Here is a 17,820-nt window from a genome sequence, read left to right as displayed (position 1 = left end):
TTCTTGTTGGTGTCTCAGACTAAGGTCTTATATCCCAAATTTTTGCCTTCATTAATCACAACAGTGTTCTATTGCCAGACAAGTTGACACAGCGGCTGCTGTCTCCTGCCTGAGTTGCGAGCTGAAGGCTCACACTTCGGTCACAGTTATGACTGTGGATACCTCAGTCCCAAAACAGGACTGTTACTGGCAGAGGATGCTGGCGTGAAGGGCTAAAATGCCTGTTCTCTATATGATATATGACAATTTAAACATACATATAGAGTTTAAATTCTTCGTTTTCACTAGCTATCAAGCTAGGATACTGCTAGCAAATTACTTCTAAAAAGCAATTGAAATGCAAATGTATTGTAGCAATCTCAATTGAGAACAAATTAATTTTACCAATACTTTGTTGCAGACGACTGTTAATTTAAAAAGCTGTGAGGTCTCTGCCATCATTATACCACATATTAGGAAAGCCTATTGATATTCCTTGCTACCTCTGATCTCCCAGGTTGTCTCTGCCTCGCACAAGTGTCCTTATTTGGGTCAGAAAGCAACAAGGCTTACGGAAGTTTTTTAATCCTGGAGGTGCTTGGGATATTAACACTTTTAATGCGTTCCTGCATGCGGCAACAGAGGCCAGTAAGCAGGCAACCAGTCAGTTCTCTCACTAGCCCGCAGCTTATCCAGCTTGCTTCTGATAAACCGCTAACTACCGTTGATTAATTTACACCAGAAAATACTGCTCGGGGGAGAGGCGCGGGAGGGAGCAGCTGCCGCCCCCGGGTTACGTTTATCCGTTACCAGACCGGCATTGCGCAACACAACGCCCTGCTCCCGTTCGCCCGGAACCCACGGCAAGACGCCGGGCACCGCCCCCCCCCGCGGCGGTAACGGGGCCGCGCCCCCGCAGCTCGGCCAAGCAGTTCCCGCTGCCGGGGCAGGACCCGGCTCCCGGGGCAGGACCCGGCTCCCGGGGCCGGCCTTCCCGGGGCTCGCTACCGGCAGGCGCGGCCAGAGCCGCCCGCACCGCTGCGGCCGGGCTGACAGAACCGGCTCTGCACGGCGGGAGCGGCTGCCGCGGCGGCACCGCGCGAGCCCGGCCGACACCGCTCCTTCGCCCGCCAGGGACGGCGGAAACGACAAGCGCGGAAGGCGACGCCGAGGCCGGAGGAGACCGGCCCGGGCCTCTCGCACGGCCGGGAAGCGCGGGCCGCTGCGGCAGCTGCTCGGGGCTGTACTCACCGCGACGGGCGGGACCGGGACGACACCGACCGGCCGCCGCCTCACGGCCGCCGCCTCACGCCGCCGCCGCCGCACTTGAACGGCGCCCCGCCCACCCCGGCTGCCCCCATTGGCTGTGCCCCCAGTGGCTGCGCCCCCATTGGCTGCGCCCCTCGCGCGCGCGCCGGTCATAGCAGGGCTCGGCGCCTGCGCATCAGCTGCGGCCGCTCCGCCGGGGGAGCGGGGCCGGGGGTGCCCCGGGGCGGGCGGCGAGGCCGGGGCGGGAAGCGGCGGCCGGGGCGGGGCGGCAGCGGCGGCGGCCGCGTGTCCCGAGAAGTCCCCGCTGCCCCCGGCCGCAGCGCAGCTGCAGGGGCTGTCAGGACGCTGATGGCGACCGTGCCCGAGCCCCGCCCCGCGGGGTCAGGGCCTTTGGGACCTGCTTCAGGCCTTTCTCCCCGGCAGCCCGCGCCTTGGGGCACCGCATTGGAAACCTTGGCTCGGCTCTGTCGCGACATTCGTCTCAAGACCTTCAAAATGGCTTTGACGGCTCTGCGAAACAGCGCTCTTGGGGGGTGGGGGGAGATGGGGGTCCTGAAGACCAGAGGTGGCCTCGGGTGGGAATCGCATCCACGTGCTCAGTTGCCAAGGGCTCTCTGGAGAGCTGGGGTGTGGGTTGGCATTTGGCATGGGAAGGGGCGTAGGGGGAATCCCTAAGAACAGGCGTGGTGCCAGCTGAACAGCCGGTGTGCGCAGGTGGAGAGAAGGTGTGACACAAGAACAGGAGGCCAAAGGGGAGCAGCAGGTTGACACGCAACGGGGCAGTCGGCCTGTCCTTTCACGCCTGTTTATAACATTAAAAGAGAAATAGCTGAGCCTTTGTAGCTGTAAACGAACTCCCAGGGATCTACATGTTTTCTTAGAATCATAGAATCGTTTAGGTTGGAAAAGACCTTTAATATCATCAAGCCCACCACTAAACCATGTCCCTAAGCACCGCATCCACCCGGCTTTTAAATACCTCCAGGGATGGGGACTCCACCACTGCCCTGGGCAGCCTGGGCCAGGGCCTGACTGGCCTTTTGGTGAAGAAATTTTTCCTAATATCCAATCTAAACCTCCACAAGGAGGTGGAATAACACAAGTAATAACTCCTGGGGAATACTGGCACGTCAACTTTTCAGAATTACCTAGATGTAACCAATATAAGTATTTATGGGTATCAGTAGACACCACCTCTGGTGGACCAGAGTTTAAAGTTTCCCCAGCTGATCCTCTGGTTCCAGCTGAGCTGGGGAATGAAACAGTTGATTTTCTGATTGATAGTGGGGCCACCCATTCTGTAATAATGAGCTGTAAGGGACCCTGAAGCAAGACTAAGGTAAGCGTTGTTGGTGCTACAGGGAAAAGAACCTGGAGGCCGTTTTTACAGCCTATGGAGCTCTCAGTTGGGGATACTAAATTAGCACCTGAATTCCTCTCTATGCCAGAATGTCCCTTACCATTACTTGGAGAGGACTTACTCTGTCAATTAACTGTACAATGAACCTTTTCTGAAGATTCTGTGCTGCTACATATTCCCCCCGAGAATGCAGGGAGAGCCCAGATATGTTTGCTAACTGAGAAGAATCCTGTGGAAGAAGAAGAAGACGTTCCAGATGAGGTATTAGATGTGGTAATAGCCATAGTGTGGTCACCGGGAATGCCGGGACGAGCCAAGAATGGGACTCCGGTAAAGATCAGGCCAAAACCGGGAGCCCAGCCGGTGAGAAAGAAACAGAGTACCCTATGAAACTGGAAGCCCAGAAGGGGTTAGAACCAGCAATCAATTCCTTTTTAGAGCATGGACAATCAAGGGAACATCAGTCGGGATGTAATACCGCAATTTTGCCTGTAAAGAAGCCTCACTCCCAGGAATATAGTTTGGCACAAGATTTATGAGAGGTTAACATGAGAACTACAGACGTGCAGCCCATGGTTCCAAACCCATATACCCTCCTCACCTCAATTCCCGACAGTAATACTTATTTTACAGTGCTAGACTTGAAGGATGCTTTCTTTTGTCCACCTGTGGATGAATAGAGTCAGCCTGGTTTTGCCTTTGAATGGGAAAACCCAGGCACAGGATGGAAGATGCAACTCCGCTGGACTGTCCTTCCCCAAGGGTTCAAAAATAGCCCCAGATTATTTCGTAATGCATTGGCGAGCGAACTAGAACAGCAGCACAGTGAGCGCGATACCAGGAGTATGATACTGGCCCCATGGACTTGTGTGTGTCTAGGTGGCCGTAGCAGGTTGCTAACCATTTCCCCTTGGGTTATGGGGGCTTCATTCTGCTCCTCTTCCCTGTCTTCCAGCTCAGGGGGCTGGGTACCCCGAGAACAACTGCTCTGACTATTAAAGACTGCGGCAAAGAAGGCATTAAGTACCTCAGCCTTTTCCTCGTCCGTTGTCACTGTGTTTCCCCCCGCATCCAATAAAGGATGGAGATTCTCCTTAGCTCTCCTTTTGTTGCTAATGTATTTGTAGAAACATTTTTTGTTGTCTTTTACGGAAGTAGCCAGATTAAGCTCCAGTTGGGCTTTGGCCCTTCTAATCTTCTCCCTGCATGACCTCACGACATCCTTGTACTCCTCCTGAGTGGCCTGCCCCTTCTTCCGAAGGTCGTAAACTCTCCTTTTGTTCCTGAGTTCCAGCCAAAGCTCTCTGTTCAGCCAGGCCGCTCTTCTCCCCTGCCGGCTCATCTTTCGGCACATGGGGATGGCCTGCTCCCGTGCCTTTAAGGTTTCCTTCTTGAAGCATGTCCAGCCTTCCTGGACTCCTTTGCCCTTCAGGGCTGCCTCCCAAGGGACTCTGTCAACCAGGCTCCTGAACAGGTCAAAGTCTGCCCTCCGACAGCCCAAGGCAGCAGGTCTGCTGACCCCCCTCCTTACTTTTCCAAGAATCAAAAACTCCTATCAGTTCATGATGGCTATGCCCAAGATGGCCTCCAACCATCACATCGCCCACCAGGCCCTCTCTGTTCAGAAACAACAGGTCCACCAGGCGCCTTCCCTAGCTGGCTCCCTCACCAGCTGCGTCAGGAAGTTCTCTGCCACACGCTCCAGGAACCTCCAAGACTGCTTCCTCTCCGCTGTATTTCCAGCAGACATCTGGCAAGTTGAAGTCCCCCATGAGAAAAAGGGCTAGCGACTGTGAGACTTCTCCCAGCTGCTTGCAGAATACTTCGTCTGCCTCTTCATCCTCGTTGGGTGGTCTATAACAGACTCCCACCATGATATCTGTCTTGTTGGCCTTCCCCCTGATTCTTGCCCATAAACACTCAACCCTGTCGTCACCATCGTTAAGCTCTAGACAATCAAAACAGTCCCTAACGTACAAGGCTATCCCACTGCCTCTCCTTCCTTGCCTGTCCCTTCTGGGGAGTTTATAGCCATCCCTTGCAGCACTCCAGTTGTGCGAGTCATCCCACCGTGTTTCTGTGATGACAACTATGTCATAGTTTTCTTGCTGCACAATGGCTTCCAGCTCCTCCTGTTTGTTGCCCGTGCATTGGCGTAGATGCACTTCAGTCGGGCTATTGCTCCTGCCACCTTTCTGCGGGGAGAAGCCCTAATTCCATCTTCGTCTTCTTATGGTGCCTCTGTTGTTTCCATCCCTGTCAACTTTGTTACCCAAGAGAACAGCACATGCAAAGGAGGAAAGGTAGATTGTTTGGAGATTGGCATCACGTCCTTTTGAGTTGCATCTTCTTGTAGGCCTGTCAGCCACTAAGCCCTGATTTTAGGGTAGACCATAAGAAAGCATCACGAGGTGTTTTTCCAGTATCATCCCCAAGGGCTAAGGAGTGATTTACCAAGTGGCCCTGATAAGACACGTGCGCTATAGAGGTGGGAAGTAAATACCTTCTGAATTGTTGCCTCTCTACAGAGGTACTAATAAAACAGGAGCTTTGCACGCCCTTTGGCTGTTCGCAGAGCCAACGTAGAGCCTGATCTGTAACAGGCCTGAGGAAGAGAAGCACCTAACAGGCCAGGGGGATGGAGTTTGCATTTCACAGCTGAAGTCTGCAATTCCTAGTTGAAAAGGGAGAGGACGCATCGCTTCCCTTCTTGGCTGTTCATTGCTCAGCCGCTTGATCCGTCTGTCTGGTTGGTGACAAGTGCCAAGACATACAGCCTGCGGCTGGCTTGTAGGTTGTGGCCTGTAGTTCTCGCTTGCTAAGGGACTACCAAACAAGTCTGCTTTTCCTTTTCACTGTCTTCACCTTAGCCCAAATGACTTAGCTCAAGTCGGTTTTGTTCACTGCTTGCCCTTGCGTACGGTCCGTTGTTGTGATATCACAAACGGTACCTCTTTGCTCCACGGCAACGGCTGAACTTTGTGGCGGGAGGGGTGGGAGGTAGAGGAAACAAGTCTGGAACCCTGGAGGGAGACTGTCGGAGCCGGAGGAGTGTGCAGGGAGCCGAATACTTCCACAGGCCAGCCTTGAGCGGGGAACTGGGAACTTCTGGCATTGCGGTTGTCTACTTACGTGTTTTACCACTACCCAGTTGGTCTCCCGACTTGCCAGCCTGCTCCCTGTCCTTGAACCGAGTGCTGGAACAGCTTCTGTTGCTTCTTGCTCTCAACAGGGATTGTAGCTTAATCTATGGCAGATGATTGTTGTGCAACAGTACCCCAGAAGGCTAAGAAAAGTCCTTTGCACTAGTTTTGTGCCCACAGTACTGCTCAAATGTGCACGGCCCAAAGCCCTGGCTACTTGTAGACACTAGGCATCAGGCCACAAACCATTCTCAATGACAGGTGATGCTAAGGAAAGGTTTCTAGAGGCTGTGGCTGCTCTATCAGCACTTGATACCATTTCACTGTTTAGCTAGACCAAAGGCCAGAAAGTTAAAAGATGTGTCCTGTGCTTGTTCTTCACTCCTTGGTTTTTTCCTTTTGATTTAGGTTAGAGTCCAGTTTCGACCCAAGAGCTTCTTTGACCCTGACAGCTTGAGTACAGAGGCAAAGAAAGGATTGCTGGTGTTGAACGTGAAGAAGGCAACTTTCATCCATTTGCTTGGACGCCTGCTCTCTTGGGAACAGCAAGCAATCCACTCACAGCTTGCTTCTGCTAGGTTTGGCTCAACAGCCAGAAGCGAAGCGAAAAACTCTCTTCTCCATGGCAGACGCCAGTGAACCTGAGCAGAGCTGCTGGGCTCACCTACCTGATGTCTGTCTGAGGCACGTCTTCCGTTGGTTAGACGACAGGGACAGATCTCGGGCTGCCTTGGTCTGTAAAAACTGGAGTCGGGCCATGTACTCGGGATGCCTCTGGAGAAGCAGAACCATCACGTTCTATGGCCGACCATCAAGGACACGCACATTGGAGCTGCAATGTGCGCTGTGGTATGTCAAGAAATTTGGCAAGTATTTGGAGCGCCTTGAGATCAAGATACGGAAGCCTTCCAATACGGCCTTCACCCAAAAATTTCAAGTGACTATGCAAGATCTTCTTGCACACCTGGGGAGGTGTAGCAGTCGCCTCGTATCCCTGAGCATCAAGTACCTGGCATTAGACCGCTTCATCTGGAAAAATGCGGTCAGGGCTCAGTTTATCAAGAACTTAGCTACCTTCCTGAGAAGAATGAGCAAACGGCTGGATTACCTCAGCTTAAAAGGAGCAAGAGTAACCTTGGAAGGCGGCTGTGAGCTTCTGAAGTCTCTGAGCTGCTTGACGAAGCAAAGCTTTCTCTCGGAAATCAACCTTGAGGATTTCTTCAGTCTCCACCTTCCTGTCTACAGCAGCCCCGTGTTCCACCAGACTATGTCCAAGTTCCGCAGCCTGGTCACCCTGACTTTCAATTATCACTGCATCTCTGATGAACTGCTGGACACCCTGCGGGAGCACAGCGCTCATTCCCTGTGCACCTTGAATATTAAATGTCGTATCGATGAGCCTCATGGGCAAGTGGTGGCAGGAATGGCGTGGGCAAACTTGGCTACGAGAGCCCCAAAACTGCACGTGAACTTCTTCTTCGAAAGAGTCCTGAAGCATGATCACCTAGCCAGGATCCTGCTAGTGGAGATCCCAGTCAGGAGCATCAGCCTACGGAGCTGCTCTTTCAGTCACCCAGACTGGATAATGAGACCTACCCTTACCGACCTCCTCCCGGCCTACAGGCATGTGCTGCAGGTAAGGGAAACAACAGGGACATCTTACTGCCATAGCACAAAGCTAAGCAAAGCAATCGTATAGGCCTTCCGCCTAACGGCAGGCATCAACAGGAATTCCTGACGGCTTCAGTTTTATGTTCAGAGGGTAATTTTCATAAGCGAGCCATTCCAGTGTTCCAGCTCTACTCTAGCTTGGGTAATTATCCTTGTCCAGTCGCAATCCCCATTACGCTAGTCTTTGCTGTCAGGCTGATGTCCGCTTGCCCTCCTGAAAAGCTAAAACACCCAAAATGCTGGTGGTTGTAATGTCAGCTGCGAGCAAAAAGAACCTTTCAGGCAGGAAAACATCCTTTTTGGAAGAAAGCTTTAGGCTTATGCCGGTTAGACACCTTCATGTTTAGTAACTGAGAACTTCCTTATCCTGTCAGATTTTTCTGAACCCCACCCTTTTGCTGGGAAAGCCGCATATGAGGAAAATAGTCTGTACACCTTGTTTGCTTACAGAGCTGTAGCCCGCCTCAACCTCCACAGATGGTTGTGCTCCATTTTGGCACTGCACAAATATCTGACAGCTTGTGTAAATTAACTGGTGCCCACGTCAAAGCACCCTGGTGTCACCAAGGATGTGTCACCAAAGGTGTGCAACAGCTGACCCGTGTAAGCGAGCGTGAGGTGAGGTCTCTGCATGCGCGAGGGAAGCACACGGCCTCATACCTGATGGTTGCTGACAGCTTGCTTTAAGTTCCGTTGCATTGCAGAGTTTCCAGGAAAGGGCAGAGATCTGTAAAGCTTTCGAGGAATTGTCTTGGGATCTACTCTCGTATCCCGGATAATTTCCAACATGTCAAATACCATCCTGGCATGAGCCTACCGTGGGTGTAGCGTCTTGTAATGGCAACAGAAGTTGTCTGTCTCTTAGGACGATATGTAATGCACAATCCTCCCATCTTAACGGGAGAGCGGAGGGTGCTGTAGCATATACTGTTGTCATCGTGCAAAACTGAGTCTCTGCTAATGCCAAGGTACAAAATCGATCTGCTGACAGTCACTTCTGTTGGTAAAAGTGGGAAAGTCGTTTATTGAATTCTGGTTAGTGCGCTCACAACCTCTGGGCAGCAGTACTAACAGTGTTCCTTTTTTTCAAGGAATTAACACTTGAATTAAACAATGACCAGGAGCCGCTGGACGATGAGCTGCTACAGCTCGTCTTATCATGCCAGAGGCTCTCATTGCTGGAGGTCTGGGCATTTCTAAGCGTCACCTTTATGGAGAGGCTGCTACAAAACCGTGCAGAAAGGAAATGCATTTTGACTACCATCAAGGTAAGACTTTGTGCTTCAGAACTCCCATTCCCTTCCTCTCTCCAATACCCAGAGAAAGGGGAGGTCCCCGTGCCCGTAGAAAGGTCACTTACGGAAATGTTAATTTAACTACCTTCCCTAGACGATGTTCTAGCGTGAGAATGAGCCTGAGAATCACTCAGAGAAATGGGGCTTTCCAACCTCCTTAGCCGTATCCAGAATACCAGAGAAGCTGAATAACAAGCCCCAACAAGTCCACAGGGCCCTCCTAGACTGGGCTTCCCTCTGTCACCTCTAGTTCAAGCTAGGCACTCTCAGTCGCCTCCCAGGCCGAGCGCTTAGATCTGTGCTTCCACCGAGGCATGGGGGTTGAATCCCACTAAAGTGCAAAAAGGTATAAACACATCTCACTCTTTAGGGACGCTGTGTTGAACTGGGGCCAGACCACAACTGGAGCTGGTCTAAACCGTGCTGTCATGCTACTGTGTGTGCTAGATTCTGAATTCAGTAGATCCTCCCAGATCTGTGCAGATCCCAGGGAGGCATCAGTTCCGGGGGTAAAAGGAACCGTGCTCTTCCCAAAAATTCTTTGGCAGGAGACGATGTTTTCAGTCGGTTTGGAGTGAAAACCGAGTCAAACCTCAAGCTTCTACTCAAACCCGAGGAATTTGGCTTCTCTAGGTTCCTCATTAGTCACAGGGGCTTCTTGTTGTCGCCAGCTTTAATGGGCTGAGCCTGCTCCATGGATCTGAGAGACATGACTGTCATTCATGCCTACAGGTCAGGATTTACATAGCTCGACAAGAGACCGACGAAGAGGATCGGCTGTTGTGCGATATTTACAGGAAGTTCAAATCCCTGATTGACTCAGAGCTGAATTATTCTGCCCTCACCTACCCAATGGCGTAAGCCACGGGCAGAGAGAAGAACACCCGGCGACATCTGCAAGCAACGAACGGATCCTTTGGAGGGCATTAGTAAGGGATTTGAATCTTGACGGCAGTGCCTCTGAAAGGGAGATACCAGCAAGAGAGAGGCAAGGGACAATTTTACGCTCCACGCATTAAAATGTTGGACTTGGGAACCGGCCTCCTGTGTCTCCAGCATCATTTCTTCTTGCCCTTGCTTTGTTTTTCCTTGCCAGAAGCAAAGGAACCAGTGAGCCCTTTTCCACCCTTACAGGCACCTCTAGTAAAAATAAGGCCCTCCTCTTTTTTCAGCACTTCTCATTGTAGAGCTTCAAACCCCTTACCAATGAAGGCCACCTCCTTGTTTCCATTTTACCACTAGGGAACCTGAGACACGGGGCGAGGAAGCGATTAGCCCAAAGTCAGCCTCGGCTGGCTCTTGACTCAGATGCAGTCAGAGGCACTATCCGGTACATCACCAGTCCCTGCCTCCTGTTAAGTTTGCTACACACCCTGTGCCTAGTTCTTAACAGCAGATGTTCCACAGCTTCTAGACCTTTCAATGGCAAAAGGTATCATTGGTTGCACACGAGCTAAGTAACATGGAAGAAGGGACATGTCGTCGTCTTCTGGGCTTTTATTGCCAAGTGGGAGATTTCATCAGGCGTTGTAGAGCATAGCTAGCTGTGAAACACGGAGCTGTAAGTACTAGGTCTGCTTTCATTACCTCACACAACTAGAACCAGGACAGCATTGAGCCAAGCCAATCCATCTGGAAGTCTGTCAATAAAATTTCAGCAGGTGCTGGCTCTCTGGAGCACACACAATCTCCCACTATAATGGCTTCAGAAGTTTTTAATGTAAATCGAGTCTCTCATTCGCATGCAGAGCACTTCATCAATGTACAATGCGTTCTCCTTGACGTGGATCTCCTCCTCCAGTGAAACCTGTCGGCGGTTCAGACCTTTCAGCTCTGTCTCAGCCTGTGCCAGTGCGTCCTTTAATCTAACAGGGGAAATACAGACAGATATTAGTTGAAAACACATGTATAGCTTTTTTTATATGGGATAAGACATCTGAGCAAAAAACAAAGATTGAAAAGGATTCACAGACCAACAATATCCATGGAGTTTCCCTTAAAGTGTCCTTCCCTTAAGGGAAAAGCAATTGCCAGCCTTTCAGGGAGAACAGCTGCGACCCAATGTTACTTTGACTCATTAAATTAACCCCGTAATCTATACCACAGGTTTCCCCCTCTTTCATCACTTCCACTTGCCTTTGAATATTTGTTGTCATCTCTTGAACTTCACTAATCAGCCTGTGTTGCACTGTGTCATAACACAGCTCCACATTGGGGCGATGGTTTCTTGCTTCCAAGCGGGTTTGAGCCACTTTAACAGGTCCTTCTTTATCAGCAATTGCTTTCTTTAAGGCTGCAATGTTCTTCTCCTGTGAGGCAGTCTCATCCATCACCTTAAGAAATCCAACAGAAGGAAGTGCTGCACACTGTCTCTTACAATGGGTGAAATCATCAACATCTTCTTTTATAGTTATAGTAATAACAATCTTGTTATGTTATGATGTTATTTTATCGAAGGATATTTTACAGAGGTCGGCCAGGATTACAATTCCTTTGTTGGAAAACAAGTGACACTGCTCTGAGTGAAATTGGAGATTTACGCTCAGCAATTCATTTTTAACATTAACAGTTTTCATCTATCAAATTTCAAGCACATTGACCCTGATTTTATAAGTTATTAGGCTCTTCTATCACAATCGTGAAAATTCTATAGGAGCCCCACGTAACTAAAAATCACAAGGGAAATCCTAGCTTTACTGATGTCTACAGCAATACTTACATCGAGTGAGCGTTTCCAGAAATTCACCTCTGTAGTGGTGCATGCAGAGCTGAGAAAATAAAATCTAAGACGACTTGGGGGGAAAAGGAAGATGTGGCAGGGGTTGCCAATACTGCAAAGCTAAAATTCTTAAAGCAAAGTAGCTCAAGCCACTGGATTAAGAAAACTGGTAGATAAGCCAAGCCCACTGTTTCCCCTTCTTTTGCTGACTGTCCCCTACCACTTACCATTGCAAGGAGCGTCTCTAGCTTGTGCTTGGCATCCTTGACTTCCTTCACCCTATTTCTAAACGCGACATTCACCACCTCACATTGCTTGCGCATGTCATTCGCTGTCTGTGAGAGGATGCCATCAATCAGCGCCCTCAGTGCCAAAGAATTGTTTCGCTGCTTGTCAGCCTTTTCAACATTTATGTTTGAGAAATCTGTCCAGTCTTCAGGGCTAACAAAACTGAAAGAGATTCAAAATAAAAGATCATCAACTGGCAGCATCAGGCTCTCTGTGACTTCATAAATCTATAATTACGCCATAAAACCGAGAACAAAGCAGTGCTATTAACTGCGCATCCCAGTGAGTGCCAGTTGTGCTGGGAATTCTACAGATACAAAATAAAGACCCTCGCTGTCGCAAACATTTCAGAATGGAGTAGACAAGGGTAGGATGGAAACAAATTTGCTAAAGTCACAGAGCAACTTTGTTGTAACTTTCCTTTCCCTGATAAAGGGTTAAGTGGTTGTGTGGGAAACAGATAACAACCAATATTTCTTAGCATACCTTTCATTAATTAAGCTGTTATTACTAATATAACTCAGCTGTTACCATTAATACCAGGTAACTACTCACACAAAACATGCACTTACACCCTCACACAGTTCACCACCAAGACGACAGTCACTTACAGCACCTGGTTGGAGCAACAGTTGGGAAGCCAAGCCCCAACCGTATCCCCAGGATTAGAGGGTGACACTTGTGCACCAGTGGCTTGCAGGCAGGGGTCTGGCAAGTTCCTCAGAGGGTTCCTTGTTTCATTGGGTGAATACAGAAAGCTGTAATTGTCCTTTGCATAGAGCAGCCAACACCATTCTGGGGGTGGGCCGAGTTCTGCAACCTGTTGTTGACACACGCGGACGTGCTAGCAGCAAGAGCTGTCAGTCTCTTGGTGTTCCGAGTTTGTCAGGTCTCGCAGAGCCAACAGTGTCCTTGGGAAACTGTCTCACGCACAGACTGCTTTCTCAGCACCTTTCCTCTTTTCAGCCTGTTTTTTCTCTGGTAGCTATTTCTCCATCTAAACCGTTCACACTCACACAGAAGGGGCGCGTTTGACAGGTTAATGAGGAGTCAGAAACTGAGTTCACACCTCACGTGTCCCAGTCCAGCATTCTCCCCGCTAGGACCCCAGGGGAGAGGAGAGGAAGCTCAATTAGTAAATCTGTTCTGGGTTTAAGCAAGGTGTGAAATTTTTCCTTAGCTAACGGTGAGCCTCAAAAACTTTTAGGAAACTGCAGTTCACTGGGAATGTGATTTTTGTGGCTTATTTCACAGATGTATTACACAGATACTAAACTGATGGACAGAAGTCTAAAAAACAATCTACAACAGACAGATGATGGACAGATAGAGTCTGTTTTACACAAAATTCATCTTGCTATTACTGGAACAGCTCAGACTAGGTGTAAAATTATCATACGCTCATTGAACTAAATCATCACTTACTTTCCTTCTATCTTCACTGCATTATCAGCATATCTGATATCAGGAGTGTTGTTTGTCAAGCTAGCACAGTAATCATCAATCATCAAAGCTGTGAACTTGTCCTTCAGATCCATTTCCAGGTTGTATTTTGCTGAACGGTTTAGTCTAGGAGGAGAAACAACCGGACTCTAAGCCAAAGGGTAGGCACTCCCAGGTGCCCATAACATGCGCGCATACACGCATTAGGTAATACCAATGCTGTTATGGAATTCTTCATGCAGGAACTATTAATTGCAAAGTCCCCAAATCGAGAGCATGAAGCTGCCTGCATATAAATTGATGGTACAATTCCCATTGGAATTAAAGGCACAGGACTGGATCATGAGAAGACCAGGGATCACGTGCAAGTACTTGGAATTCTAACAAACAGAACCTCTCACCATTACTGATCGAATAGTATGAATTAGGACTGACCTCCTGTAACTGTTTAGCACTGAAGGTAACTTTGGACCTGTGCTCAGCCTGGCCCTACAACTTCTCAGGATTATGGCTGTCCTACTTTTCAGCTAATCAGCGTTCAGTTATGCGCTCTGCCTCTGCACCTGATTTGCTCCTTGGTTTGTTCCACTGTATGTCCAAGCAAAGCAATAACCCCCTGGAGGACATCAGCTTCCTTCACCAGTTCCTGTTCCACTTCATCCTGCACCAAGTCAATCCCCAGTCGCCTCTGCCTAAACAAAGAGAGGAAAAGCCATCAGCCATATTGTTCAAATGCCTGCAGCTAACAGAAGTGAGGAAGCCCGGCTTTCCAAACTGAAGGCTTTTCCTTGCCACACAGGAACTTTTTCCTTTAGGGCCTTGCTTCCCAGTGTTAGGACACCGAAATCAGACTGTGACTCCACTGCAAAGAGAGGCAGGCCCTTAGTTTGCAGCCTTTCTTATTACCTGCTAAAGGTTCATTACCTAGGTTTTTTTTCTCTCCCTGAATGCTTTCCTTCATCATCATCATCTCACCTGTTCAGGAGACACTTTTGGGCAATGAGGAGTGGCTCTTTGCAGCTCTCCAAAGATTTCTCCAGCCTAGTCTTGAAAGTCAACAGTACCTCTGTCTCATGAACAATTTGTTCAAGTTTGTTTTCTAATTCTTGCTTCCAGAATTTTATTTCTTCCTGTCTCTGTTCTGCAGAATGAAAATTGCAAACAGGTATTAATACAAGCCCATCTCATGTGCCAGAGCACTGTGGGTCAGATCTTAGATATGGCTAAAAATAGACTTACTGCCTAGTGGAGTGCATGTAGTGCTGTAGGCTGATGTGTGGAGACAGTTTTGCAACCCTGTGTCAGGAGGTTTGGCTGCAATAGCTTTCGGTGTGTTTTGGAGAAGTAATTTATTTGTTATAAAATAAAGAATCTGCCTCAAAATACTTTTTAAAATATTCTGAATTTTTCTGTGAGATCAGAGAGCATGGCATCGACATATATTCCTACTCACTATCAACTAATTTTCTAAGTCCATCTTAAACCTATAGCTCAAATAGCACGTCTTGACACTTGCAGAACACATGGGATTACCTATTTTCTTGTTGACATCACTTTGGGTTTTCCGAGTTGCCTTTTCTGTTTCATCCAGCAGCCTCCGACTCTCAGCTATCACGCGTTCTGACCTGGATTTCTGAGACTCTGCACTGGCACAGTGCATCTTGTTTGCGATGTCCCATTCTGAGGGATGAAACTTGGGTGGATCTTGCAACAGCCTGGCCATTGTTTTTTGGAAAGTTTCTGGATATGACACAGGTCAGTTCTTGGAATGTGGAACCTGAAAACAGCAATAGCATTCTATTTGGCTGTGAAGCAAGAAGGGGAGAAGACAGGTCCATGAGGGTAAGAAAAATTCTTGCCCCTTTTACCTGCAAAATAACAAAGGTATAAAAAGACTTCTTGCTCAAGGCTCCACAAGACTTTGTGAAGGCGTGGGGGAGAGAGTTTGGAGTGGGAGAAGGAAGAAACAGAAGCATTTGGGAATGGAAGCTTGGAGAAGAGAGAGTAAAAGGCTTGAAAGTGGAACTGAGAGGAAAAGATGGGCTGTCTGCGATAGGAGGGAGAAGAGAAGGGAGAGGAAAGGAGACCTGTGAGGAAGGACAGAATTACTAACAGGACAATCACAGAAAACCGAGAAAAAGTGAAAAACTATAAAAGATAAACAGTCTCCCACAGGTTGGAGCAGTAAACACCTTTGAAGAATACAGCTGGAGAGGTGGATGAACTCTAGGTTGTAAAAAAGAAATGTAATGGTCATTAGGAAAAAAAAAAAAAAAAAAAGAAAAAGAAAAAAGGAGAAAACAGGACCTGAAAAGCTGAAGGGGGAAATACAGCAGGTAAATGAGCAAATGGAAAAGCCTAGGAAGGGCTAAAGCAGAACAAAGAACAAAGCATAAGGGGGATGCTGGTTTAATGTAGGGTGAAACCAATGCCCCAAACACAAGCAAAGTCAGAGCAGTTTGAATATCAATTTTCCTATTCTTGCACTACGCTCATCCCGTGTTCCTGAGACAACCCTCACCCCCGATGCACACAGCCGCTCCTCAGCAGCGCACAGCTTTGCCCACGCTCCAGCACAGGAACCCTTAAAACAACCCCCCTTCTCCCTCACGCACCTCCTGGCTGATACTGCTCCTGGCCTGGACCGCTCCCGAGGTCAAACCCTGGCCAAGTGCCACCTCCTCCGTTCCCCTCAGCCTCAATCGCCACAGCAGCAGCACACGCTTTCTTTTTACGCGTGGGACTAACTGTTCCAGGAGGTGGCTCGGAACAGCAGGGAAGGTAAACACACCGGCTGCTATGGGAACAGCAACGCTGCCGCCAGCAACCTTCTGCTGTTGCACCAGGTGGAAGAAGCACAGCACACACAAGTGCTTCCAGGGGTGCTTCCTTTCACCCACTCCCAGGTAAGATCTGTCTGGAAAGAAAAACATACTCTTCGTACCTTAATTGATATAGTTCCCACCGCTTCGGACAGTGATTTTTGATCGATTTATTGAAGAAATGCATAAAGATTGTGAAAGCAAATGAAAGGTATAAAATAAAGAATCTGCCTCAAAATACTTTTTAAAATATTCTGAATTTTTCCGTGAGATCAGAGAGCATGGCATCGACATATATTCCTACTCACTATCAACTAATTTTCTAAGTCCATCTTAAACCTAGTACCTAGCTATCTAAAATGTCAGTCATGAAACATCCTTAGCAGTATGCTCCGTCTTTGTGGCAACTCTGTTCTTTCCTGGGACAAAAGAGATCGGGAGCCAGACAGAAGAACTGAAGGAGACAAAAGAGCATTACATCAGATGGTACAGTTATGCCCCCTCCGTATACCCCGATGTAGTTTAGATCACAGCAGGGTTTCTCAGAGCTCCCAACAAGGTTCAAAGAGATTGCAACGTGATAACGAAGCAAGTAGCACTGGGCAAAAGAAGTTGAGCTGGTCCAAGACAGGGAAGTGGGAAGCAACTGCAATTGTTGGCTGCAAATACAGTGCAGTGACAGCTAGAAAGCTGCTAATGATCTTTAATTTCAAACAGTAGCTAAATTCTCTCAGTGATCATTAAAACAGTGCCTCTCTTGCCAGCTGCCGCGTAAAGAGAAATCTGCACGTACTCCAGAGGAGCAAAAAAACGGGGTTTCAGCTGAAGAAACACTGTCTTATAGAAAAATGCAGGTATTTCAGAGTTAGCCAAAGAAAAATACAGGCTTCAGAAGACAGGGCTGACATTAGAACTGAAGCCATTAGCCCGAGAGGAGAAGGACCTAGAGATTCAAGAAGCAGCAGAGAACGGGGTGCAAGGCAAGCAAGGAAAATGAACAATATGTGCTAACTGATGCAGGAGGATGGAAAGCTGCGGTCACAGACACTGAGAATGCTCCTGATTCACAAGGCAAAGCAAATCTATGACTGGGCTGAACAGTGATCAGAATCAATTACACAGGCTACTACTGAGGCAGACCTGTAAATCAATTTATATGGTACTGCACACATGGATTCTGCAACTGTTTGTACAAGAGAGCAACACTTCTACAGCCTCTCCCTTGATTTGCACATTCTGCCCCCTCCTTGGTCGGGATATCAGGGTTTTTTTTTCCCCCTAATGAATACTTTTTAACAAATTCTTGACATAACATGGTAAAATGAGTTAGTTGAAAGCAGAAATGTTTGTCACCTGAACAGCTGAAGCAGGAACTGGAGCTATTTCCAGAATGAAAGAAAGATTTCCAATGACTTAAGCAGATCTGAACTCAAAGCTAGTTTGAGCAGAGGTTTAGTTTGGCCAGCGTGAGTCACAGAATATCTATCAGGCTGCATATTAGTCGTCTTCTGCAAAATTTTATTATCTGTACTCTCAGTAACATTCCAAGGCTTTTAGAAATAGGAGCAAATGAACGAGGGATTACAAAGCGATTCAATAATAAACTGAAATGCTGAGAGATTTCAACGGCGGTGGAGAACAATGAATGTCTTATGTTTCTGAAAACGTGCTCAGCCACTTTGACAGCTGAGGAATCCCCGAGCGATGGTCCTCCAAGACATTACCGTGAGACCTGTGGGACTTGATGCAGTTTTGTTCTGAAAACACAGCATCTGATGCTGTCCTGACCCTACTTATCAGCGACACCATCATAAAGGAATTCATTTGTAGT

General features: G+C 48.4%; 2 protein-coding genes across 2 annotated transcripts; one reads left to right on the top strand and one right to left on the bottom strand.

Annotated features, from left to right (window-relative positions):
- Nucleotides 1–6,373: 6,373 nt before the first annotated feature.
- FBXO39 (F-box protein 39) lies at nt 6,374–9,578 on the top strand (the record flags this gene model as incomplete). The annotated part of the gene is made up of 3 exons (XM_082328113.1): nt 6,374–7,387; nt 8,514–8,690; nt 9,450–9,578. 3 exons carry the CDS (start codon nt 6,374–6,376, stop codon nt 9,576–9,578), a joined length of 1,320 nt encoding a protein of 439 aa, XP_082184239.1.
- Nucleotides 9,579–10,275: 697 nt separating this feature from the next.
- Nucleotides 10,276–14,890, bottom strand: TEKT1 (tektin 1; the record flags this gene model as incomplete). The annotated part of the gene is made up of 7 exons (XM_082328141.1): nt 10,276–10,582; nt 10,854–11,050; nt 11,664–11,886; nt 13,150–13,293; nt 13,731–13,859; nt 14,143–14,308; nt 14,701–14,890. 7 exons carry the CDS (start codon nt 14,888–14,890, stop codon nt 10,423–10,425), a joined length of 1,209 nt encoding a protein of 402 aa, XP_082184267.1. The 3' UTR covers nt 10,276–10,422.
- Between the last annotated feature and the right edge of the window lie 2,930 nt (nt 14,891–17,820).

Source organism: Platalea leucorodia (assembly GCF_965183815.1).
Source record: "Platalea leucorodia genome assembly, chromosome: 16".
Classification (NCBI taxonomy): Eukaryota; Metazoa; Chordata; class Aves; order Pelecaniformes; family Threskiornithidae; genus Platalea; species Platalea leucorodia.
The sequence above is the reverse complement of the archived record's forward strand: the minus strand, read 5'-3'. Positions and strand labels throughout refer to the sequence as shown.